At 46.2% G+C, this 26,290-nt stretch overlaps 1 protein-coding gene across 3 annotated transcripts in view; it reads right to left on the bottom strand.

Moving 5' to 3' along the window:
* Window positions 1–8,653: 8,653 nt before the first annotated feature.
* Window positions 8,654–26,290, bottom strand: part of babam2 (BRISC and BRCA1 A complex member 2) — a 75,073-nt gene continuing 57,436 nt past the window's right edge. For 2 of the 3 annotated variants that reach the window (XM_030116515.1, XM_030116513.1), the window contains 5 exons: window positions 16,361–16,460; window positions 11,260–11,330; window positions 10,972–11,054; window positions 10,716–10,869; window positions 9,238–10,050 (listed from right to left, as the gene is read on the bottom strand). In XM_030116515.1, coding sequence (XP_029972375.1) covers window positions 9,987–10,050; window positions 10,716–10,869; window positions 10,972–11,054; window positions 11,260–11,330; window positions 16,361–16,460 — 472 coding nt within the window. In that variant the 3' untranslated portion in view covers window positions 9,238–9,986. Of the gene's footprint in view, window positions 8,693–9,237; window positions 10,051–10,715; window positions 10,870–10,971; window positions 11,055–11,259; window positions 11,331–16,360; window positions 16,461–26,290 lie in introns of those variants that run through there. The other variant, XR_003933533.1, reaches the window with a different exon arrangement.

Raw genomic sequence — 26,290 nt, 5'->3', positions numbered from 1 at the left:
GACTGCACTTGTCACAGTAAAATCAAAAGCTTTTGTTTACTACACCGCAGAAACAAATCAAGCGTGTTTGTCTGGGACCGTCACCACTTGGAAAACAGTTTTCCAGTCTAGATGCAATCAGTTATTTTCAAACATGTGGAGGACAGAGAGAGGGAGAACTGGAAAACTCCACTGCTTGTCCTGTTGCGACTTACAGGAAGATTACCGCTGGCTTGTCTTTAGATGCAAACTTGCATTTTGTCTGCGTGCAAACATAAAGAAATCTTTGTTCCTCTGCGTGCCAGAATCTCTCATGCCACTCCGAGGCTTATCTCCCACTGCAGAATAATCCACATTGTTGGGAGCGCCGTTTATCCGGGTCCTCAGAGGGAATGCTGAGAATCAAATGAGGAGATTCAGTGATCAGCTTTTGGATCCACTGACACCTTTTTGATATCTTACTAGACGATGACAGTGAACGATAACACGTTCTCCTTTTGCACTGATTTTGCTGTATGTCTTGGTTCATTTAATATTCATGCATGTTCTGATCAAACTCCAGCAGAATACTTTGTGTAGTACGGGACACAACCGATAGATTGCACTCAGAATGTCGGCAGCACACTGTCTTTGTGATACAAGAAATATCTAAAGGAAAACGATGTAGGTACACCCAGCAAGGACATCTAGAGAAAGAGACACTATCCGTCGTCCTTGCTTTCATTCCATTCAGTTCAGGTTCGCCTTGGCCCGTTGTGAATCCCAGCTGATTGTGGGTGAAGGTAAAGAGAGATTCGCATTTACATTCCAGCCTACGGGCTCCAACTGTGTTGGAGATGAGGGTTTAAAAACAACTAAAAATGAGCATCCTTAAAAAAATAATAAAAAATCTATAAAAAAATATCAAACCGAGCCGGTTAGATAACCAATCCCAAACACATCTCTGCACAGGAATCAAAACTAGAACAAGTCAATCACATGCAACTACGGGGAATTGAGCTGGCCCGCCATCTCTCAGGGTCTCTGCATGTGGAGGAAAAGGAGGGAAAACTACACCTCAAGTGTTTTTTTTTGGGGAGCAAAAACACTTGCAAGTGCATCGTGTGAATGAAAAACACATTACTCAGTGTCCACGTGTGAAATATCACTGTAAATTAAAAATATTTTCCTTTTAAAAATACACTATAATGCAATTTAACTGGGCTCTGATCAGCAGTCCAGATGTGCGCTGTACCCAGGCATTGCGTAACATAAACAGTTTCCTATATTCTCCTGTCTGCTGCGTTGGGAGGCTGCGGACCCCAGGAAGGCTGGAAGCCGCTGTGCCACGCCGCCGGTGTCGCCGAACAGCAATAGGTCAAAGCCGCATTCACAGCGTCTCAAGTTCTTTCACCAAAGGTGTCCTGCCATTTTCCTCTTGTCTGCTGACATTTCAAGTTATTCAAAGAGAGCTAAACTGCGGGATCAAATCTATTTTTCCTACTGGAAATGAAAAAAATAAAATGCATTGTGTAACATATGTTTGACAAACAGAACCTTAGTGTCATTTTAAGCTTTTTTTTTTTTTGTAACATATGTCAGCGGTTTGCTGAACAACAGTGGACGTTCTCTCCCCGAGGCCGATCTCCTCCTAGCTGATGGAAACAGAAATAACCGAGCCGTTTCTGGACAGCAGCGTACATCATGTGCTCTTGGACGAGACAAACATACCAGCAGCTTTCTGAGGGGATGCTTTGAAGTTTGCTGCCATCTTGTCAGTTGTTTGGAGCGGGAGGGGAGAAAAGGATAAATTTGGAGTCTGAAGATGGACGAGCGAGCAGCAGCCACCGCAGACACCTGCCAATCAAGAGCGGAAGACATCGAAACATTGCGTTCTTTTTGCGCTGTAACTCTCTGTTCAGGGCCGTTTATATGTTCAGGAAATCCACTGCGAAAGGCTTTTTCTCCGTCCGTCCACTCAGCGTCAGCTACACACACTCTCATGAATGACAGACTGACCGGAGCGTGGAGCCTTCTGCCCTGCAGCATCATGGACGTGTAATTTAACACCGACATCTTTGTGTTTTTGGCTGCTGCTTGTCTAAAATGTGTAACATCTGGATGAAGCTCATAAGGAGTCATTCGAACACAAACTCACCTCATTAATGTTTTCTGAGATTTAAATGACTGCTGTTTTGCTCACTTTTGTAATAAATCTTAAAAAAATCTTAATAAATTTTAAAAACAGCGAGTTCAGCTGCTTATGTCTGAAACATGTTGTTTAAGCATCCCTCCAAAGTTTCCCCATCTGATAGGCCTCACTTTTGAGAAGCCAGCTTTCGAAAATCCTCTTTTTTTTATTTACAACATGCTCAAATCGAATGAAATCCTAATTTCTGTGCTTCTTTTTTAAAATATGGAACAATTAACCACATTTACTACAAACTGAAAGACGTGTAGCGTGTTCCAGTTTTCCTTGAGAGTCACACTTTGAAGTTGTTTTTGGTCTTGAGAAGCTAAAGTTGTAAGAAAACACTCCTTAAACTTGGAATTGTTACAGCATTTTAAGAACTCTAATAGCAGTTTTTTTTTTGCATCCCTGTACACAATGCTCTGCCATAGTTTTTTAGGAAACCGTCATTTCATTTATAGTATAAAGAGTATTTTTTTTTCTGAGGGTAGCCATGAGCAGCATTACACACGTCATTTGACACCAGCTTCATGGCTTTGCAAACGAGGGCAAGAGTCGCCGCGTGTGTGAATTTAAATAACATGACAGACATCACGGAGAGCAGGCGAGGAACAAGAGGGCACCACGGAGAGCAGTCAGGTACATGAGGTCCGGAGCAGCAGCGCTCCTGTCTGCCGTCAGTCAAACAGAGATGTGGCGGAGCAGCGAGGGAGGGGGGGTGGGGGGAGGGGGGGAGGGGGTGGTTGATCTTCTTCCTGGGGTCGACTCCTCCGGTGCGTCCATTCCTTCCGGCTCAATGGAGGCTTAATGTGAGTGTGGAAAAGTGGAAAATTTAATTAGGCTGCCAAGGGGGGTTTGTGTCACTTGGCACGAGCCAGCCCCCACCCCCTCCGCCCCCATCCACACCCCCACCCCACCCCACCCCCAGCCACGACCACCACCACCACCACCGTTAACACCCCCCTCCCTCCTTTTTTGCTCTCATCTCATCTGCCGCTGTGTTTGCGCCTGATTTTCTCTCTCTTTTTTTTTTTTCCCCCTCCCGTTACCCACAATCCTCTAGGACATGACCCACTGGGCCAAAGGAGCAGATAGAGGTCAACAGTTTACAGCTGCACAGAGGTTGTGAAGAGGGTGAGACCTGACGTGTGGATACACTGAAGCAGTTTGCCCGCCGCAGAACGCGCCCAGTGCCATTTCTACCATCGCGCTGCTTCACGTGAAACACGGCCACCGCCGCCACGCACGTTTCGTCCTCTTTAATTTATCTCATCGCGGTCAGGAAGGGGTTGGATTCACCTCCTGCATGAATGTTTGGTTAATTGGTGGGTGTAAGTGTGTGTGATTGTTCTCTGGCCTCTCTCTCAGTCAGCTGGAACCGGCTCCATCTGACACAATCGGATGAAAATGTGCAAAAAAACAAACAAACAAACAAACAAACAATCCTCTGCCATTTGTGCAGAAACTAACCGAACATCGAAGTGATGCCAAACCGATGGCGGGGCTGCGCGCCGTCACGTGGCCACATCACATCCGCTAAGGCTCAAAGGAAAAGTTTCCCGTCCGCTCGTCAGGCAGCGCGCTCATCCCTCGCACACTCGTCCAACTTATGGATATTTTTTTTTTTTTCGGTCGAGGAGGGAAGGAGGCGAGAGAGAGGGTGGCGGTTGTGGTGGCGGTTGTGGTGGACGGGGGTGGGGTGGGGGTGGGGGGGAGGGGTGGGTCTTGTCACATTACATGTACCTGTCTGCGCGCGTCTTCACTCGCAGCTGTCATCTCACCTGACAGGTCTATCAGTGTCCACGGCTGATCAGAACGCGTCCCTCAGCCTGACAGGCTGAACCGACAGCGCCGCAATCCAGACTGACAGCTCCTCAGGTAGCTGGTGGAGGATGGGAAGGGGTGGGGGGGGGGGAGGAAAACGGGGAGAGGGAGGAATCTGTGAGGGGCAAATCAGAAAGCCATGGAGCAAGAGGAATAAATCAAAGAGGGTAAAGTCTCTGGAACAAAGCACAAAGCAATCTCATATTTCTTTAATGCATTTCTGTATTTCCTGATTCGTGTCTTAAATGTTACCGAAGTCTACAAACTAACTGGTTTGAACAAGTCATTGCAAAAGTTTGTCACAAACTTTATATTTGAGTTGTATTGAGAGACTGGTGTGAAGTTACAAACGCTTCAAAATCTGAACAATTAATTAATCTCATGCCATAAGGCGCCGACTCTTGGTCCCTCAGTTGAAAGGTTAATGGTGTTTTAAAGTGACTTAACAGAAAAGCCAAAAACTGTTGAAGAGCTGCAAATAACACAAAGTGGATGGCGTCAAAGTGCAAGCGGCCCGAGCGACACGCTTCAAGATTCAGTCACTCTGAAAAGGTTGAGGTCAAAGTTCAAGTTTTAGTCTGACTGCTTGTCTCTTAAAGGCCTCAGTATACTTCCCCGTCGCCGCTACGTCGTTCCTACGACGTAGACGTCGTAGCCCTACGACGGGCTACGTCGGGCTACGTCGGGACTTGACGTGCGCCTCCCGAAAATTGTGACTTTGCGTCGTTTCGACGCGTGGTGACGTGAACGTCGAGGGCTGTGATTGGTCCGCTTTCGCGTTGTTTATAGAATAAAGTAGAACTCACCCGAAATGCTTTTCTGATCCGAACAGTGCTTCGGGAGAAATTGAGATCCAAAATTGAGCGGCGCACATCCCCATATTGTTAGCAGTGTTAGCACTGTTAGCAGACGGGGCTACGTGTATAGCCGCTCCGAAAACGGCTTTAATCGTCCAAAAGCTCATTAGTTTCACCAATATTTCATCACGGTCTGCTCAGCCTCTCCTCCACCACAGCCCGGTGTCACCAGATATGTCATATATGCAGATATATGTTCGGTAAATGCACGCGTGTCTAGATACGTATGTCTAGAAATCTATGTCTATAGATCTATGTCTAGGTAAAGCCGGAGCTACGGAAGCCGCATTGTTGTTGTGACTGCTAGCGGCTTGGCAGAGGAGGGCGTTCCCTTGACGCAGGAGCAAGATATGTTCAGTAGCGGCGTAGGGTTGCCGGCGTAGGAACGCCGTGGCGGCGACGGGGGAGTATACTGAGGCCTTAAGTGTACAGACACTCACAATGGGTTGATAGTAATGTTCGGCATGTGGTCATAATGAAATGATGAGGCTGGTGTCAAATTTGAGCAGTGAATGGGTCAAGAGAACTCTGAAAGAAAGGAGGCTTTTAATGAAATGTTCAAAAAGAAAGGAAGCGAAAACGGCTTGTTTCAGGCAGAAGATTAACCGAACGGTTGCTTGAAAAGCCTTTGTCCAGAACGAGTTTCCGTTCTGTGACTCATGACAAACCTGTCCTTGTAGAGTTCTGGGATGTGAAAGAACCTGAAAGCGAGCATAATAGGTCCCCGCTAATTTCACAGTAGCATCTGATAATGAGGTGTCATTGAGGTAATGCTTTCCAAATGAGCTCCTGTTGCCAAACATTATCGTTAAAAAGTCTATTACAGCTCAGAATCTGCCAAGAAAATACGTGATGCCAGAATTCTTAATCGAATTGAGTCTCATCTTTTACAACGATCATGCGTGTTGAACCGAGGCCAAGCAGCTTGCTTTACACACTGGTACCAAGAGCTGGATTCCAGAGAGGAAACACCTGCGGGATGGGCTTTAGTTAACCCATGAAAGGTTTAAATCAAGTGTCTTGATCACACCCAAGGGGGAAAAGAGGAGGAAGCCAACCCCCCCCATTCCTTCACTCCCACTTTCCCCCCCTCTTCTCTGACAAAAATCTGTCTTTATCTTGTCAAAAGCCGGTGAAAACAAGCCCATCGAGAACGCCCCAGCAACACAAGGATGAGACAAAACGGCAAAAACCTACAAGCCGGGAGAGAGCGAAGACTCATTTGATCAGCTTAGCCACGCTCTCCTGGCTTCTCGTGTACGAGGAGTAATTAGCAATTAACAATCAGGGTTTAACCAGATCCAGCTATTATCTGTAAGCAAGGAGACGAAAGCGGGGTAGAGGAGGAAAATATCTGCCGCTCTGACACGGGGGTACAACCAAATTCTGGTGCTCTTCGAGTTTGAAGTAAAGTGAAAAAAAATAAAAGAAACGGGAAGAGTGAGGGACCCGCGCAGTAATTCTCTCATTTTCACGACATCTCTGGGCCATTTCTCCCTCTCTCTCTCTTTTTAAACTCCCAGATCAAACAGGCTGCAACAAAAGGCCCCAAATCCCCCCTCCGCTCTCCTCCTCCTGCTCTCTCTTTCCAAAATTAGTTAAGCCTCTCAGCTCCATCATCCTCAACATGGCTCGCATCAACAACCCTACGCTGCGTTGCAAATGCCGCGCAGCCCCTGAAATCCACCTCCACTACCCCTCCTTCCAAATACACTCAAGATGAGTGGGGGGGCGGCGGCTGGAGGGTGGGGGGGTTGCGAAAGACTCACCATATGTCACTCCGAATTTGGACTTCCAGACAAAACACAAAGTACCCCACAGTCACAACAGCTTGTTATTTCACCGCCTTCTTCGTCTTTCGCTTGGCAAACTTGTTTGTCTTTTGTCTTAAAGTAAAGTCCAAAGGCTGCGGCGGTGGGGGGGGGGGGTGGAAAAAAATATAGGTGAAAAAGGAAGAAGAACGGAGTCACGAGGCTGACGGATTGGACGTTTCAGATACAGTGACAGGAGAAGGGAGTAAACAATGTGGAATGATGTCCGCCTCTGTTGCTCTCTGACATATCCAGGCCTCCTGGACGCTCCTCGTTTCCCCCTGATTACCTCATTATTCACCATCCCGCTTCACGAGGTGGTGATTCAGGACTTTCAATCACTTTCGCGCACCCTCCCTCCTCCGTCCACCTCCCGACGCAGTTTCGCCAACTCTTCAAAAAGTTTCCGGCGACTCGCCCGCCTTGCCGGGGTGAAGCCGGGTGAGTGACGCCGAGAGCTGGGTTCGTGCCCGGGAAGGTGCTTGTTGCTTGAGCTCCAAGTGATCCTGTTTCACACACTTGTCAGTTCTCCAGGCTGGCAGGTCCTTCCTGCCTCCGAGCTAGCTGCTTATAGGGTTGTCACCAGCACGGTTAATGTTAATCTAATGCTCATATTCATGTTTGCCAGCTCCCGGAAAGCTGAGGACACCTGTTCCCCAATGGACGGGCCGCATCCTCAATTATCTGCCGACCACCTACTGGGCGGCGGGTAATTGTCTTGGATTAGGTTGGCTTCCTTGTCACCAGTGGGAATGGATCTCTTCTTACCTCAAGTCGTATAATCAGAACAGAAAAACTATTAGCAGGAAGTGGAATCGCTGCTCAATCACCCGTAAAATCTCTGAGGATTGAGGAGATGGTTGACTCCCCAAAAATCTCTAAAATCAAGTCTTGGTCCAGCAAAGCGTGAACTCTGCCAGGCCACAAAAAAAAAAGGGGCTTCATCAATTTAATCATCCGCCATCCAAAGATTTCCAAGCTAATTATTCCAGCCTTTAATTATTCCATCCGACTGCTGTTGAGATCTCTTAAAGACGGCTGGATTAGTGGATTTGGAGTATTAGCTGGGAGGGTTGGCAGACCTCTGCACTGTGATTCAGGGGGGCTGAGAAGCACATCTTCAAAAGGTACCTCGCAGCACCTTCACGGGATCATTAACGGCGGATAAATCCACCGTAAGTTGCTTAAAAGCGTGTAAAAGGTGAGCCACGTTTGGGCGCCGACACTTTCGAGGGAGGAGGCTAACTGAATGTGACTCCGGCGTCGCAGCGGTGACACAGTTTGAGCCACTTCAGAGGGGATTGTTTACAAGATACTTAAAGGGCTTATGTCAACTTTGGTCAAAATCAGCAGAATGAGGAAAAGTTCAAGAGCGAGAGCTTCTTCTCGGGAAGGTAAGCTGGTGTAGTTTACCTTCTGCAGAGTCGTGGTCCGGAGTCAGGGGCCTCTCTTGTGTTTCTAACGTTCAGCTTCCCTCCAGTTCAGGCAGAGTCGTGCGCATCAAGAATCAATCAGGACCTTCTGGGCGCCGAGTTGCTACGTCTTTGTCAAGTTCAACTAATCTCCACTCGCGCTTGTTAAAGATGCTACCCATCATCCCGCTACCCCTCCTTTGAACTCTCACCATCCGCAGACTTACTCCCCCCACCCCCCCCTCGCTGCTCCCTCCATCCCCGCAGCCCTCCGAAACAGGAGCAGCTCGTCCCGCGGCTGACAGCGGAGATGTTCTGAAAGCAGGTCGGGAAAGGTTAGCACAAGAAACATGGAGCAGGGCAGGGAAAAAGACAAAAAGAATCTTGCTTTTTAATTATTTTATTAAGAGCCTTGATGCTATTAAATGCCCCAGATACATTCACCCTATAGTTCTCAATTAGAGTTGACAGTTGCTGCATTACCGACAATAAATATAGCAAAAGGCTGCGCCTTGGGCCAGGAAGGACCCCTAACTCTGACCCTCATATTTAATGATGAAAACAAGCAGGCGCACACTCTGTGCCTCACACACACACACGCACACACACACACACACACACACACACACACACACACTACTCTGTGCTGTGCCTCCCTGTTACACAAGCACAGCAGAATGTCTGCGATTTGGAAAAGAGCGAGAGACACAAGGTTTCGATAAATCAGCGTTACGCAGTTTAAAGCTTCAATTTGTTATAGCTGAACATTTTCATCATCTCACAGCTATTTTTAACAGAATTCCCTGATTCTGATTTCAGGTTCAGTTGGGAGTTACCGATGCCAATAACGATCATTCAGTCGTCTCCAATTGATCTTAAAGTCCTTCCAAGATTCTTCACACAGCACAACAGAATTACCACACAGCTGGATGGTTGGTGAAGAGGAAATCTGAATCAGAATGCTGATTATGCGGGATATTGTCTCCACTTACTCCTCTGATATTCCATTCACTTCATGATAAACTCTTTAGTTTATCTCTTTAGATCTTAATCACAAGATCTCAAAATGCGCCCCAACTCTTTGTCACTGAGACGATACGGTTTGAGAAACTACTCAGATACAAATCTGAAAGAAAAAAAAAAAAAGAAGTCTTGAGTAATAAATAAAATAGACGGGTGGGAGGGAAAGACATTCTTTTTATTTATTAGAAATCGTGTCCAAACACATTAGTCAGTTACTTCCAGTCCTGTCAACATGTCAGTAAAAGACTTCAAGTAGATAAAAGAAATAACACACAGCATGTCGAACAACCGAAGGAAAAGTCCCCGATCGCATGAACGTCGGCGATCCTGTGCCTGACGGAGGCAAACAAACCATAAACAAAAATATTTTGCATTGTCCCACCGGCTCCTGGCGATTTACAAGTATACAAATGTGTGTTTACATCACAGGTCGTCAGGGCGGAGTGTTGCTGTGAGTCCGGACTTGCGGGTTCACTTCTTTGAAGTCAGAGAAACATTGGCACAATAAAACAAGTCGAGAGTATTTACTGCCAGTTCAAAGCCAAACGGTACAGTGCAGCCTGTCACACCAGGATCCCGTCAGTTTGGAGGTTCTTTACAGAATGAAAGGATTGATTGTTGAGATCAATCTTTCTATTTTCTGATGTCTGAACTGAAGAAGCCGTGGCTTCTCTTCTGAACGTCCTGACTGGACCATCTCAGGGTCAGATGGCGAGGGATTCACCGTGTTTGTGCAATCAACACGCTGTTATTCTCACTGTACGGCTGCGGCGTCGGTATATTTCACAAATGGAAGTCTGCAGGTATACTGGTGCACAGGTACACGGTGACACACACACACACACACGCGCTCACTCACAGACACACTCCCGCAGGCTACCCTTCAGGCATGTCATTTAGCTAGAGAGTACTAGAGCTTCCCGTTGGCGAAGGCTCCCTCATGGAACTGTGGGATGAAGCTCTTGAAGTATGCCCTGAGAGAGAGAGAGAGAGGAGGGGAAGGGGGGGGCAAGGGTCGAGGGTAGGCGGTGGATGGTGGGGAGATACAGCAAATAAAACATCAAAATGTGACAGTAACGGTGTTTCAACTGCTTCAAAGCGTCTGACGGACTGGCGGGGTCAGCCCCAGCCTCGCCGTGTATCAAAGTGCACATGAAAGGCCGGGGCCTGTTTACTTCCAGCAAGCGCACGTCGACGCGAGACACCGGCTCCCCACATGTTAACCCCGCCGAGGGAAACCCAGGAGACCGCGGCTACGAGCGGCGAGAATCAAAGCGGGCCGAGTAAACAACGGTCCGCGACGTGGCCGGCGTGCGCATCGGTGTTGAGTCTCTCCGTCACACGGGAAGAATTAAAAACTCTTGAATTTGTGAAATCGTCCACCATGTGGTACGAAGGGAGGAAATTCTACGAGCTCCCTCGGGTGTTTTTCCACAAAAGAAAAAAAAAAAAAAAACCTGACTTCTGTGTCCCTCGCTTCTTCAGCTTCTTCAAACAGACCTAAGATTAGACACTGCAGACCTTCAGTGGACTTTAATGAAGAGTTTTTAAAGTTGATTTGGCCGAGTTATTTCATCAACACTTAGAAAACTACTTTTACCACCAAGCTGTAAGGATTCATGAAGGCAGCATCACGTACTTGGCTCTCTTCGCCATCTCGTTGCCGTCCCAGCGCGGGCTGTACGGATACGACTTCTGCACCTGAGAGTACAGCTGCCCGCTGTTGGTGAAGTGGTACACCGACTGGAAGGTGAGGGTGGGCTGGTCCCTGGGGAAGTACAGCGGGAGGTCCACTGCGAGGCGGCGAGGGAGGGAGGGAGGGAGGGAGGGAGGAGGGGGGCGTCAGTGGAAACTCCTCCGGCACAGAGAAACCCAGCAACTGTCTACTTTCTTACCGTGCACTAGGAAGCAGAACTCTTTCCACATGAGCAGCAGGGTGAGTTTGGTGAATCCCACGGCGTCGTACTCCACCACGCCCCTGCAACACACACACAGAGTTGTCAGAGGTGTTTCTTCATTTGTTTGCTATATTTTGAGTGTGTATATGCATGCAACTGCAAAATCAGGAAATACGACAGGAATTTCATTTTGCACTCAAACCAAGAATGTACAATGTCCGTCCATATCAGCCCCAGATTAAAAAACTTTTCGCGGCGACAGTAAATTAAAGAGAACCGACTCACATCCCGAAGTGGCTGAGAAAGGCGGCGATGTACTCCCTCCTCTTGTGGTAGCCCTGGATGACATACTGCACCTAGACAGAGCACAGTGACAGGATTAGTGTGGGCCAGAAGCAGAGGAAACGCACCGAAATGTTTACGTCTCTGCTCTGAACCCTCATCACACCACGACAATTAACGCTAGACACTCCAGACGCTTCCACTGCAACGCTGAAGACCGATGTTGACGCTTAAAAAGTGAAAAAGAATCTAAAAGCTGCTGAAATGACGCAAATTGTCTTGTTAATATTCACATTTTCAAAGATTCTAATCCCCAATGTGACCAAAACAAGAACAGTTTGATAACTTTATGGACCACGGATGGTGCAATCATCCACGGCTTTTATGTTTATTGCTCCACAAGTTTTAGTATCTTTTCAGTTTGGCAAATGTTCGCCCGTCTCCACTTCTGAAAAACTCCTTTCAGATGCTTGCCTTTCCCAACATTTTTACACGTGTTGCGGCAGTCACATTGAAGACACAATTCTTCTTTTCACAACAAACCTGTCAATGTATCTTTGTGTAGGAATCTTATTCCAGTTTCTTTCTTTACTCAGAGCCATAATCTGGACTGTTTGAAAAAATTATATGATGGATGAATACACAGAGAATATACATCATTGCCGTTAAAAAAACAAACAAAAAAGGATAAAGTGAGCTTGCGGTGTTTCGGGGCAACAATAAGGGGATGGTGTCACGTCGTATTGCTGTCAGTGCATCTGCGTGGCCTATTAAAATCGATGATTGATCGCTTGATGAGTGGTTCCAGCTCCAGCAGTCAGAAGTATGTAGTAAAAGTGAGCGGTTCACTCCAGGACAGGATGCATCACGGTGGGTGCTGAAGACGGTATTGCCTTTTCCCAGTGCTCCGGCATATTTGTGATTACTCATCACCCGTGTATGAATGACGGCGTTTTGTGAAAGAGAGGAAAGTAGTAATCTCCGACACGCAGTCGTGTGTACGACGGGTCTCATCTCTGCGAGAACTCTTAAACGGAGATACGCATTGTGACTCAGACTCCTGTTCAATTATGTTTACATGGAACAGTGGAGGCGGCAATTTAGCTTTCTGAAAAGCTGTAAGGCCGCGTAGTCAATAGGCTGTTTATTCAGTTGGACTATGAGTGTGTGTGTGTGTGTTTTGAGGGAACTGTGGATCACTGAACTTTCACACCCCTGCTGCGGAAGGATTTCCTGCCCCCGCTGTCAGTTCGATCTGCAGCCAAGTGCCCTCCTATTGGCTGCTCGGCGGTTGGTGTGAAGCAAGGCAGGTGATCTCGCTCTGCAGGTATTCGAAGCCCGCCCAGCCCACGATTCCTCCGCCGCCCGCGCATCCACCCATTGTGTTTGTGCATGCGTGTGTGAGCGGAGTGATGCAATCGCACCGGAAGTACAGCGCAATTAACAAATCTCTCTCCTCCTCCTCCTCCCGTCTCTGCTTCATTCATCGTACAGAACTTTGCCTTCTCCGATCTACATTCAAATATCGAGCACTGTAAAACAATAATTAAAGACAAGTACACTTTCAGTGTTTGCTGGTAATTAGGCCTCATTAGAAGCACTTCTAACTGGGACATGGAAACTGAAGCACTGCCAGGAAAAGAGACATCGGTTGTTTGCGAGTTTGCCGTCTACTCCTGATTGTTCCATTGTTCCCAGTCAGTGTCTGTTTCCCATCATTCGGATGATGTGTTGTGCCGCAATCTGTAACTCAGTCACACTGTATCCCAGGTCATTGTGTCTGTAATCGTCTCACGCAGCCCCCCTGCCAGGTCAATCCGTCGCTGAGAAATGCCTGGAACATGTGAAACAGCTCTCATAAAGCGTGAACGAAAGAAGGAGGCCACAAACACTGATGAATAAAAGCTGCCTGGATTTTACACCAGAACAATGTTTGAGGAAATTGAATATAGAAACTGTTTGCAAAAAGACAAGTTCTCTCATCTAATAATCTAAATATTTCCTGTTTTGACGGTATGAGATCACCTGCTTTGTTTCACACCCTCCCACTCAGTAACACGAAAGATAAAAATGATCAATGATCGCAAATCCAAAGCAGGATGTAACGTTTTTAATTACCTAATTTCAAGAGAAGACGCAAACTCAGGTCTGCTACTGTGGCTCGGTTCATATCGGCTCGTCCCAAATCTCTGCTAATCATTTTCTGCAGGAGCAGCAGACTCCAAGATGATGAGGCTGGTGTCAAATTATGAATCCCAAGCTGCAGATACATGGGCTGAGTGTTGTTCAAAAAGACTTCATGGAAGACGTCCAATCGGTGCCAAGGGGGCCTTGTTGCAGACGGATGGTGAGCCGAGCCGAGGCAAATAAAACTGGCTTTTTTTTTCTTTTCTTTTTTTTTGGAAGCCGCTAAACGCTGCTTTGAGGAGTTCTAGCTCAGGAAAAAATATGCCTAAGAAAAAGAACATAATATTTCCTCCTCGACAAAGTTGCGTGAGTGCAGTCGAGCGTCTCACCACCAGACGATTACTATTGTTTTTGTTGACAGTGCCTCTCCTCCCACTGTGTGTTTCACAGGAGGAGTGGAGATGCTATGAGACTGCCAGCAGTGACATTACAATCTCTATACGGCAGTCAGGAATTTCAAAGCCACCAGAACATTGATTGTTTTAATCACAGTATGTCTGAATGGGGACGGCGATGAACGCCAAGCGGCTGCTAATACCTGTGCTCTCAGAACAGATTAACACTGAAAGACAATAAAAGAGAGAAGCGAAGCAGAAGCATTAATAATTGCTAGTGTTGGATATAATGTAACATCAATACTTTTGTCAGTAACGTGATGACAACGGATCGCTTTTATGAAATGAATACCACAGTTACCTTGAGCTTGTTAGCTTTGTCATGCATAAACAGTGTCGTTATCTTTAAAGTGGCTATTCTCTTCTCTTAAGCCTTCAATTCTGGGAAAATCGCAACCTAAATACAGAAAGAAAAAAATCCTTGACAGATAATTTATACAGAAAATTTATTTCCAGTAAGTAAAAAGTGACTAAAAACCATCAAATCCTAATTTTCCTGATTGAGTGATTTATCAAATTAGGCTGTGAAATGGGTTTTTGACAGGTGATTTTTGTGAGCGATGTAGGCGCCATGTGCGACCGTCACCCGTCGGAGCGCCGCTCAGTCACAGCTGAGGTATGTGGCAGTATAGCCGTGGCGATGCAGTCCTAGCATCTGGAATAAGTGGGAGGAAACAACCGATGGTGTTAAAAGAACAAAATGACTGCACAGCTGGTCGTCGCCTGGATGGCGAGAGTCGCTGAGACGTTGGAACAATGTCTTTTTTTATATGTTGAGCCGTTGGTTATTGTTTTTTTTTTGTAAGAAATCTGAAAAACATTTGGAGATGTACAGCTCCCACAGCTTCCTCTAATGCTTTCATCGAATATTTATGAAACATTTATTCTGCAAAACAAAATTATTAACGTTTTGTTAATTAATGTAAATTTTTTATCTAGTTTATTAGTGTAAAACTCGGTATGGGAAAGTGAAATAACACAGTCTTTGTATTTAACATACAGTATTTGCGTTTCTTCTCTCTGGTTGCAGCCAAGCTGAACGATGCAGCAGTCTTAAGGCTCAATAATGCTCATTTATGCTCTATGTACACATGAAAACAGACACGAAGGGCATAAAACGTGTAAACACCACTGAATTTATTCTTCTTTGCGTCCAATGCATTGCAAGCGTTTGGCAATCAATGCACCGGCGGGCGCCGCTCTGAATGAACACATTGGTGAAATACCAAGAAGAAGAAGGGCAGAGGATTTCTCTCCAGGCGCTGGACTGCAAAATCGTTAAAAAAAACCTCGCTGTTTGAATAAATCAGTCATTTGTTGCTGGCTTCTCATCTCGGCACTGCCGCTACGGTGACTCCGAGTATTGCGATGCTGATTTGCAGAAGGCTTTGTAAACAAGACTTCAGCCCCGCCTGGAATACTTTGTCTTGATTGAGACGGAGCATGAAGCCAAACCTAAAGCCAGTCCAGTTTTAATTCTCACCCCTCCCTTTGTTTTTCTCTGTTTATTTTATCCAATTAATGTCTTAAATCAATACTTGAACTCGCCCGGCCGGAGCAACAATGCATCGTAACATTCCTGTGTGACTGTGATGACGATTGACATTTTGATGTCATGTTGGAGACAATAAAGGAATTTTCATTACATTTTCAAGCGATGACTGATTTTTGCACCATAAATGTTTCATGTTTCACGTTCCAGTTAACCAAACCACAGACTTTTACTCCCCTCTCATTTGAAAGCACGCGGAGTCGACCTCTGATTGGGCTTCTGACTCAGTGAATTGATGAAAAAGTGGCGGAGAAGTATTTTGCAGCGGCTCTCTAAGACGGAGGCTCCTCCCTCCCTCCCGAGTCTCGCTCCCTTTTTATCTGCTGCTGACACCGCCTGTCAACATGCCTTTCCCAGGCCGGGCGGCGGCCTCCGCTCGGCGGAGCGGCGGTGGGAGCGGCCCCGACGCCGCCAGAAGCCGAGCGCCCGAGAGAGACGCAGAGGTCAGTCAGGGACACGAGCGCTCCAGATGCTCCGAGCGCGCTGGTCACATTCCAGGTAAAAAGGAAGGGGAAGGGGGGCCGCAGATTATGGGCAGCTTTGTATATATGCGAGTGTGTGTGTTTTTGTGTGTGTGTGTGTGTGTGTGTGTGAGGGGGGTTGCGGGGGATGGGTGTTCGCCTGGAGGGAAATTGCATTACATCGTGTCCGCACCGCGCATCTACTTGTCAACCTGCGGAGGCCAGGGAGCACTCAGACAGCCGATGGAGGTCGGCCAGCACGCCCACGCCGGCAGATGCCAGACGCGCACGTGCACGGACGCGCGCACACACACACACCTTGACAAAACACGTCCCGCCGCTGCAACCGTATGACACAAACACGCAATAAATAATTCATTTACACGTGTCGCACACGAACGTGGAGAGTGCGGCGCCCTCGAAACGCTGAAGCATCGGGGAGTTCCGAACTCTGGAACAATACAAACATTCACGGAAAGAGCAGAAAGTCAGGAAGGAAATGACAATACCTTGTTGGTGAGGAGCTGACACACTTGAGGGACGTAATCAATTAGGCATCCTCCGCTGGGGAAGGCTGGGATGTGAAGAGCCGAGGAGTCTCCCAGAGCGCTGCGTGGAGGGAACGACGGCAATTAGCCTGGAACTTCTCGGTGTAATCACACGTCAATGAAATCTGTATTAGAACTGATAACAGGAGAACCTTATATCAAATGGTTGTGGAACAACCAAATCTTATGGAAGTTTTACCAACTCAGGTTAGAGAAGATGGAGATTTATTGATCGACTGCTCAACTGCTTCAGTGTACATTATAATTATTACAGTGACAGTTGGCTCGGCTTGTAAATAAAGAGAAGAAAACCTGAGGAGGTGAAAAACTGTAGGCTGGAAACTGTTTAGCATTCTCTCCCATTAGTCGCTGTGTACCTGAAATGACTGAATTAATCTGCTTCCTTCTCTTCGCCCTTCACTCGTTCAATCGTTACTCTGACATGCTTGGAGTTGAATCCTGCAGCCCGGCACCATTAGAGATGAATGCATGCTTTCTAAATCGGGAAATCTGCTCTCCAGTGACTAACTGAGTGGAGTAGTCACTCTTTTTTCTTTTTTCTTTTCCCTGATGTTGGGGCAACAACAGAGGGAATACCCGGAGGATGGGTTAAAAGGTCTCAAGAAACTGCTTATTGGCTTTTAATGCTCATTTTGAGACACAAATGGGGAGGAGGGGTATCTTCCGCTGCGTTCTATTTTATTTAATTCTTCGTTACAGCTGAACAGTCACAGGACATTTAGCGACGCTTTGGCCGTTTACCACGTTAAGCACGGATGACCAACATAAACGATGTACATCATGCAATGTCAAATGTCAAGGATCATGTATATACTGAGAGGAAGTCCTTCAGGCTCCTTCTTTAGACGATCACGGTGTCTCAAGATACAAGAATAGCAAACACGCTCAAGTAAAAAAAAAATCTAACTGATTTCCAGATCATAGGTACAATCCCATTTATGAGATGACATTATCCATCTGCAATGAGAATAGCGCTGTTCTCACCATGGTGTGAGAGGATGTTTTCCACATTCGGTCATAGATAAAGGCTGCAAATGTTCAAAAAAATAAAAAATAAAAAAATACAAGAACTCCTGAGGATTGCACAAGGCTGTAAATTCCCTCTCCAGCAAGGGAGGCTGTGGGAGTAACAGAGGAGGAAGGTGGAGAACCTCATGATGCTGTCAAGACCGAAAACCACAAAGGTTTATGGGAAGAGGAATGATTCAATAGAGTTGACAATAAGTTCAATGATGAGTGGACAGCGCCGGGCCCTCAGAGGTGTGTTCGGAAAACCAAGAAAAGGCTAAAAACAGCCACTGGAGTCACAGTCAGGAGTTTTTACCTATATTCTGATGTTACTAAATTTAGCTGAAGAAAACAATTAGACCCTTCCGCAAATATTCCAACATGTTAACAGCTTCTGCACAACTGACGCTCGGCAGAATATTAATCAGGACCTCTTTTCACGCAGAAGCGATGCATGTCATGAAACTGTTTCCATTGTCAGAGTCTTTTTTTCTCCACAACTCCGAAGCCGCCATTTACAGTAGGCTTTGTGCACATAATTAGCATTAGCCCGCGCGTTTTTTGCCGCGCACCAACAAATGGTCGATTGAAAATGGCTTACAGCGACGGGGAAAAAAAGCCTTTGAAAATGGTAATCTAAAATGATGCCCATCTATCCACCCACAGATCTAAGAATAGCTCCATATCATTCAGATGGAAATGCGGACAGAGGCACAAACTGGATGGCGGAGTGCTCGTCGTTCATTTGTGTCAATGCTATACACATCTGAGCAACTGTGGCGCGTTTTAGATTTGGAAGACTGATAAGGCACTGGCCTCTGGCCATTAAACATCTGAGATGCTACTTGAAACTCACATATATTGTTTTGAAATGGACACACTTGAAAAGCACGACACCAGAAAGGTTATTTCCTTCTGATGAAACTTTTCCAAGAGACACACTGAAGAGAAACTGCTCACAGGCTGAGCGGTATCGCTCTCCGTGACTCGTGGGATGACCTTCATGTGTGATTTCAGCGGAGATCCCCTGGTGGGCCGAGAGAACACTGACCGTCGTGAGACGATGGAAACGCGGGGTTAATAATGACTGACGGAGAAAGAGGGAGAATACCTTATAACCAAAACGTGTCTGCATACACATGAGCGTGGTGATGTTAAGTGTGCCGAGTCTGGAGTGTCATTCAGGCCGTGTTCTCAGACCTGCAGAGGTTTGAAGCCCTCTGAAATGAGCTTCCAGTGGGAGGGCCACCGATCGACTCATGACGCCGTTTCACTTTCTAATCGGCACCCTGAAGAGTCCCCGCTTCTGTCTTCAGTGGCGACACCACTCTTAACACTACCCACACACACACACACACACACACACAAACAGGAGTCATCATGTAGACGCGCACAAACCCTCTGAGCAATGCAACTTACTGTATGACATATTTACACTGTATACATGCATGTAAACATGCAGACACTCATGCCGTACAGTGACGGGACTGCCTCTGACTTCATCAACCGGAGAGATTATCCTCGGTGACTCAGGTGGATGGTGACGAAGCAGTTTGTTTATGTGTAGCTGTGTGTGCGAGTGTGTGTGTGTGTGTGTGTGTGTGTGAGAAAGAGATAAAAAGAGAGGGTGTGCGTGGCAGTGCAATGACAGCGTGAGAGCAGATAAAGGCTCGACTGGGAAAGAGGGCAGCCATGATTCATTATCAAAGTGAAAGATAAGGCCAAGAAGGATTGCTCGGAGATTCTGATGCAGTTTCAAAGCAGCAACATTTCCATTTTGATTGCCTTCTTCATTTTGTTAAAGCCTGGAGGGACCTCAGAGGCCCCACACGAGTCTGCTAGCAGGCTGACTGGGCTAAATAAGGTCCCGTTCTTTTCCTGTGCCTGCAAGAGGCGCGTTTGGCCCGTAGCCATGGCGGTGCATGACCTTTCTCCTGTGATGTGACCGTCTTGGCTCGGCAGTGGCGAAATTACTCAGATGCTCTATTCATCATTCATTTGGATAAAATCTTTTTAATAAAGACGTAAGGCACAGACGCTCTGCAGTCCAACAAGGCGTCGTCGAAGGCAGAGGAGAGGGGAAGAAAGCGTGCCTGTTGAACCTGCTGGAGTGGCTGCGGTGTTTGAGACCAGGTGGCCTTTACCAACATTCCACAGCTCAGAGCTCAGAGAAGAGGCAGGAATTCCCTTTTCAGACCTAAAAGTCTTCTTTCAGGTATATTCGATGAGTAAAGAGTCATTTTGCTGTGTCCCACAGGTTGTTCCAGTGTTTGTTGCTGGTGTTGCAGCACTTTTCCAATGCACAAGAGTTTGGTGAAATAGTTAATTTCACCTTTATCTTTGTATTACCTCTATCGATCTACTTTGTGTGATTCCCAATGATTGACTGCTGTACAGGTGAGGCACAAACACAAAATGTATTTACTTTCTGGATGCGCATGAAGATGAATGTACGTCAAAATCAATCATTTCACGGACAAAACAAACCCCTCCCGACCCATAATCAAATCAATCCTAACAGCAGACACTAAGTGATTCTGTTGAGGACGCACTGCTCCAGGAACAGAGCTCGTTTTCTGCAGACTGAAGCAAAACGCATGAAGCACAAGTCCAGAAGGAGACGAGGAGGAAGGGAGTAAAAGTGTCGCCGGCGATGGCTTTCACTGTCAGGTGGGTTTGCCGGGTTAGCGCTGGATTCATTTTTCTTTTTTTTAATCAGGCTGACAATATCCGAGTGTGACAAGACGTTCACAAAACCTTGAAAAATATCTGATCCAAATGCAAAGATTTTCAAAGGCTTTAAAACACCTCGACAGACCCTGGAGAAGGGACACACACAAGCTATACACCCACTCAGCCAGGCGCACACACACACCAGCAAGCAAGGAAGGCATGCACATACACACACACGCACGCACACGCACACACACACACACACACACACACCCAGGCACCTAAAGGCAAATGCAGATACACAAACATTAGTGCACTGCAGCCTAAAACTGTCTCTCTGTGTTGATTTTTCTGGGCTCCTAAATCTGGTTTGGGGGCAGAGACGGTGCCCACTCGATTCTTTTATGCAATGCAGCAGGTTTTCTGGGGGAAGGAGAGATGTATCCAACTCATCTCATGGGCACGGCACAATCAGGTAAACGAGAAGAAAAAGTGAAAATGAAAAGAGCGACGAGTCTGGTTATAAAACGATCGGAGAGCGAGACACAAAAAATTGGGGGAAGCATAAAGGCTTGGCAGAGGTTCAGCTTTAGATGAAGGTCCTAAAATCAAAGAGTGGTGAAACTCGGAAACCTGTCAAAATCTATACATAGATCTTTCTAATACAGGTAAAAAGCCTGACAAGTCACGCCAAAGAGTGTTTGACTGCTAAACGTAGCTGGAAGTGGTGTTTCCTTCAGGCAAACAGTGACATCAGGTACGCTTTGAGTCTGCTGGTTGCTCCAGTTTGTAGCTGTTTATCCCAAAACTGGGACTTTATCTTAACGGCTCCATTGTAGAATCCATCATCAGGATCATCTTTCACATGGACAATTAGTTATTTTATTTACCAAATTGAAATTGATGAAAACTATCACTTCTCACGTAAATATCAGATATCAACAGGTTTGTCTGGGAAAATCTTTACTTCAGTGAGCAAAGTATTAGTCCTGATTCTCCTGGAGGATCCTGTCTAGGGGGAAATCGACACGTATTTATAGACATGTAATAATTAAAACCAGCCTTGACTTCCTCCTGACAGCTTCACTGGTGTTTCATTCATTGATGTTTTATAGTTAATTTCTAATCTAACCTGATGAAATGAAATTGTTCATTTTCAGTCTGACCTACATGAGTGGAAAACCTGAGCACCGACGACCAACAATAAAAAAAAAATCTAAAGAGATTTCACAAACTGAGAACACATAGAATAAGAATGAAATGAAAAATAAAACATGATTACACAAATATTTTAAATCCATTTCTCATATTATTTGAGTTTTTTTTTTTTTTTTAAGAAAAGGCCACAATAAGCGATCAAATGTTTTTCTGTTTCGTCCAACAAGGAAACAACCATGATGAACAGTTCATGCATTTAGAAAACCCTGTAGGCTCGATATTCACAATCTGAGGAGGATCACGCCGAGCGAAGTTGCCCCATGGATCCACAAAGACCACGTTAATTAGCAGTCCCTGATCTTCAGACCTTTTGGAATACAAATCCTCCATTTACTGCCGCAAATTACTAAATAATACGAAGTAAAAGGAGAGCTGCCTGAAGCCACAGAAGGATTCTGTAATCTGCTTGAATCCATGGGGACAGATGCATTTGATCTGCGTCTTGTAAGAAATCGTGATCCAGTGGCCACTTGGATCTTTAATTTGCCTGCGTGTGCGAGCCAACACGATCCCAGTGACTGCGGCGCTGCCCTCTCTCATTACCATCCCGTTTCACTGGGATACTGGAATCCTACTTTTTTTTTTCTTTTGAGGTCTTATCATACCACGACCTCCACTGCAACACAAGCCATTACAGATATGATTTGGCTTGACAACAAATCCAAAAACGCCCCCAAAGCCAACATTCTCTTGCTTTTTTGTGGGCTCTCTAAACGTCTACATGTATTTAACACCTAACAGCTAGTTTAAATGAGTATGGGAGGGAAGAAGCACAGCAGACACGCAGCGTAACGCGATGCCTTTCACTATGTATTTTCTTCGAGGCGTCCTGTGAAGCATTATATAACAAATGAACACTGAATCTTAAGCAGGTGCATCTCAAAGCCGTCGGAATAGGAGTGTAATCAATAATATCTACGGAGAAAGCAGCAAATAGGAGTTGATGCTAAACATCTGCAAACACTGTAAGACACCGGTGAAATCGTGGGAGTTTGTCAGAGTGTTTTCAACACATCTCTCTTCCCCTCCGCCGCGGAAAACATTACGGTTGATGGTCTGTTTGAAGACGGAGAGAGACAAAGTAACGGAGAGAGCGAGAAAGACAGAGGGAGAGGGAATAGAAATAGAGGTATGGCGCTGTAGCTCAGGGGGGCTTACGAGTCTGCATTCGCCGCTCTCAGATCCGAGCGGCGGCTGAAGGAGAGTGAAAGTGAGATATCAAACAAACTCAGGAGTGATGGGAGAAAAGAGCAGAGCGGAGAGAAAGACAAAATGAGAGGAAGAGAAAGAGAGAAGATCTCTCCTTTCCCCCTGTGTTGTGTGTTTTTTTTTTCCCTCCCAATCCTCCTCACCAAGTTTTTTTTTTTTTTTTTTTTTTTCCACTCCAGTCGAGCGAGGGACGACCTTGCTGGGTAGAGCGCGGCGCTTCTCTCTCTTTTAAGTCCCACTCACTCTCTCAGTTCCCTTTGAGGATCAGCCAGAGGGATCAGCGAGAGGAGAGAGAGTGATAGAAAAGCTGAGGGAAGAGAGACAAGCGGCAGACGTATCGGTTAAAAAAAAAAAAAAAAAAAAAACTGGAGGGTTGGATTGGGTTAGGGGGAGTTGGTGTGGACTGAAGTTTAAAAAAGGTGTATTCAGACTGGACACTGATGCAGGAGACCGCACGGATGAATCGTGGCAAATGGAATCAACTCTGCAAATCAAAAACCTACAGGTGAACCGCTGCATTCTCCCGTGAGGTATAAAGCGCTCAAGCTCCGTATCTGATGTAGGATAGCACAAAGGCACCTTATAAAAATCTGCAAGGAACATATCCCAGTCACATGTGGCTGAAAAGTTAAGGAGACAGCATCATGACTGATCGCGGATTTTCATCAAATTTCCAAGTGGTGTCAGTGTAGCAGACTATCTAACTAACATGAGTATTTAACAGTTTTCTGATAAATCCCTTTATTCTCAAAACTACATGAAAGTTACCGTCTCTGTTTTTCATTTTCAGACCATCGGACTGCCCTGAACTGAACTGTGAGACGTGTAGTAGTAGAAGTAGTGCTGGCAGCAAGTGCCAAATCTCTATAATGGACTTAATCCTCAGTCCAGACAGGTGTGGCATCAAGAAACAATACTCTCTATGCGCTGCCAGGGCAGACGTTGCTCGGACTTTTTAATCCTGAGAAAAGATACCGCAGAGGGGCAGAGAGAGCGGCGCTCATGCTGTTGGTATGCTGGATGCTGGTATGTAATCCAGGCTCGTCGAGACACATCGAAACGTGCACGACTCCACGGGGGCCCTGAGGACAGAGGGAACGGCGCCTCTTCAGAACCAATCATAAAGATTTTGATCCCGTTCTGAAAATGTAGCATTTTGACTTGTCTTGTCCATTCGACTCTTAGCAGAACCTTTTTTTTTCCCTGTCTGTCTAAAGTGAAGTCTTCTGGAGCTCAAACTGAAAAAAAGCACCGTCCCCTCTGAGCGTAAGCCAGGTTTGGCTGCTTCTGCGGATCAGCTGACCTGCGGGAACAGGCAGGACCGGATGGAACACTTCAGATCAGTAGGATTCAGAAAGACCATTTCTTTGGATTCAAAAGCCAGTCAGCATTTCAGGAATCCGGCCAAACGGTCACACGGATTACCGTTTGAAAATGCAACTTCCCAAGAACTGAATTTATTTTGGTTAATTTCCTCAAAAAAAAAAACAAAAAAAAACTTGATTTAACCACTTCCTTTATCTGAATGTCCTGGGTCCTTTTTCCACTACAAACTCTGTGAAGGTTTCAATAACGCTGAGCAAGTTTGGGCTTAATCACAGTATCAATGGCACTTGCTGTGAGCGCGCATACTCATCTGATTTGTTCAAACACATTCTCTAGGTATCATAGAAAGAGTTCGGGTATAAAATGACAGGAGAGAGAGAGAGAGAGAGAGAGAGAGAGAGAGAGAGAGAGAGGTGGATTACCTCACTGTGAATGTGAAACTGACGGCGTGGGAGATCTTTGTTATGACAACTTGACAACGACCAGGACAACGTGACCTCCGATGTCTTTGACTACTGAGAATGTTCATGAGTTTGTGTAATTTCACTTCACTTCCATCATCCCCAGCTGCGACAAGGCTGCGTTTATAACCAGGTTGTCTTGTTCAGGTTCATGTCAGGTCAACAGAGAACAAATAATAACAGCTATGTTGTAAAACGGTACAATTCTAAATTACATTTAATGACAACGGTCCCAAGCGTTGTTCGTGGTGAGTGTCACGCCATTCTTATCCTCGGACCTTTCATTAAAGTTTACCCTGTGGTCCATTAACACAATACCTGGGATTTCTGATGAGCTTTTTTTCTGGTATCCACATAACCGATCACTTCATTCTGACATCCTGATTGAAGACTGGTTGAAAAGGGTAAATTTCTTCAGCACCCTGATCCTGTAACTTTATAGGCATTTATTTCCCCAGGCCTGTTTCCCTCTTAGGAACAATGAGCATCTGCTGTAAAAGGCTGGTGGAAACTCCACAGGTTGCAAGGCTCTGATACTTAAATACAGACTTAAATTGTTGAACATAAGGTATGACCATGCCTTTTCAGAATACTAATCATTGTAATTCCACTGTAAGCCTTGATTTGCCTTAAAAACATGCTTTATTGCTAGGGAGACTCAAAGAATAAGGTTTATGAGAATGTTCAATAAAGAATTAGGGGGGATTTTTTTTAATAACTACAGGATGGAAGAGTGGAGAGAAGAAGGATAAATATATGTGGACAAATGGAAAATGACAGCACAAGTGACAAAAAAATAATGATGGGATGATTAAAAGGCAGAATGACAGAAACATTAGAGGCAATAAGAAGCCTGGAAATGTTTCTGACACTGAATAGATGCAGCTGATACGACACCCTGCACCAACACGGCGATCCAGCAGTGTCAGTCTGCCGCCACACTCACACTCTGAGCAAATTAAGGCTGATTTAAACGATTTCTGGATTGGCTTTGATGTGGATTTTTTACATTGTGCGTCTGTGCGAACGTTAACGGCGGCCTGTGTCGGGTTCTGAACTTCTCCGGCGTTCCACTCGATCGGGCGCTTGCGAGAAGAAGGAAAAAGGGGGAGACCGTGAGGGGCAAACAAAAAAACGAGTTTTCCCGCTCGCTGGAGCCAGAGAGAATATAATGGGCAGCTAACGGGGGTCAGCGAGGACACGGAAAAACACTAACAGGGTAACGGATCTGCATACGAGCTAAAGGCTGCCTCGTGCACACACAGGAACACACACACACACACTTCGGCATGCTAAATTAAGTAGCATCCGCGGTGAATGCGGCACAAAACTCGCGCACACATGCAGTCGCTTGTCTTCAAACAACGGTGAGGGAGATATACATTTTCGCCCTGGGTCATGAATTAGCACACTCCCACACAGCTGACAAAAAGGTGCACAAAAACACGGAGCCGAACATATTCATGGCTGGCCTTGATATGCATATGTGCAAATATCTGGAGACAAAGCGGCAGCATTAAGTGGCAGGAGAAGGGTGGTAAATGAGAGCTTGGCTCGGCGCGGCGCGGCTAAGCCTCCGCCGATCTGCAGCGTTTCTTAGAGGGTTTAAACCGAAGGGGTTTGTTTCATGGCACTTTCCATTTTTATCTAAAGTCCCCCCCCCCCCCCCCCCCCCCCCCCCCCTCCGCCCCCACCGCCACTCCGAGGGGCATCTCTACAACTCCTTCCATCCTCGGTAGGTACTCGGCTTCCCGCTCTCTCCACTCGGCAGCCGTTAGCCTCCTTCTGTCTGATCTCCTCACGCAGCTGGCAGAGGAGGAGAGGCTCTAATGCCTCTGTGATGGCCTCCGTCACCGAGGTCTGTCTCCCTACATGCATTAACGCATGGCTCTATATAGGAAAAAAAATGAATAAATAAAAATACTGGCCGGTGTGTGCAGCGATCGCACGCACGGACGCCCTATTCTGTAATTTT

This window comes from Salarias fasciatus, chromosome 19 (genome assembly GCF_902148845.1).
Source record: "Salarias fasciatus chromosome 19, fSalaFa1.1, whole genome shotgun sequence".
Taxonomy (NCBI): Eukaryota; Metazoa; Chordata; class Actinopteri; order Blenniiformes; family Blenniidae; genus Salarias; species Salarias fasciatus.
Note: the sequence above shows the minus strand (reverse complement) of the source record. Positions and strands in the feature narration are given on the sequence as shown.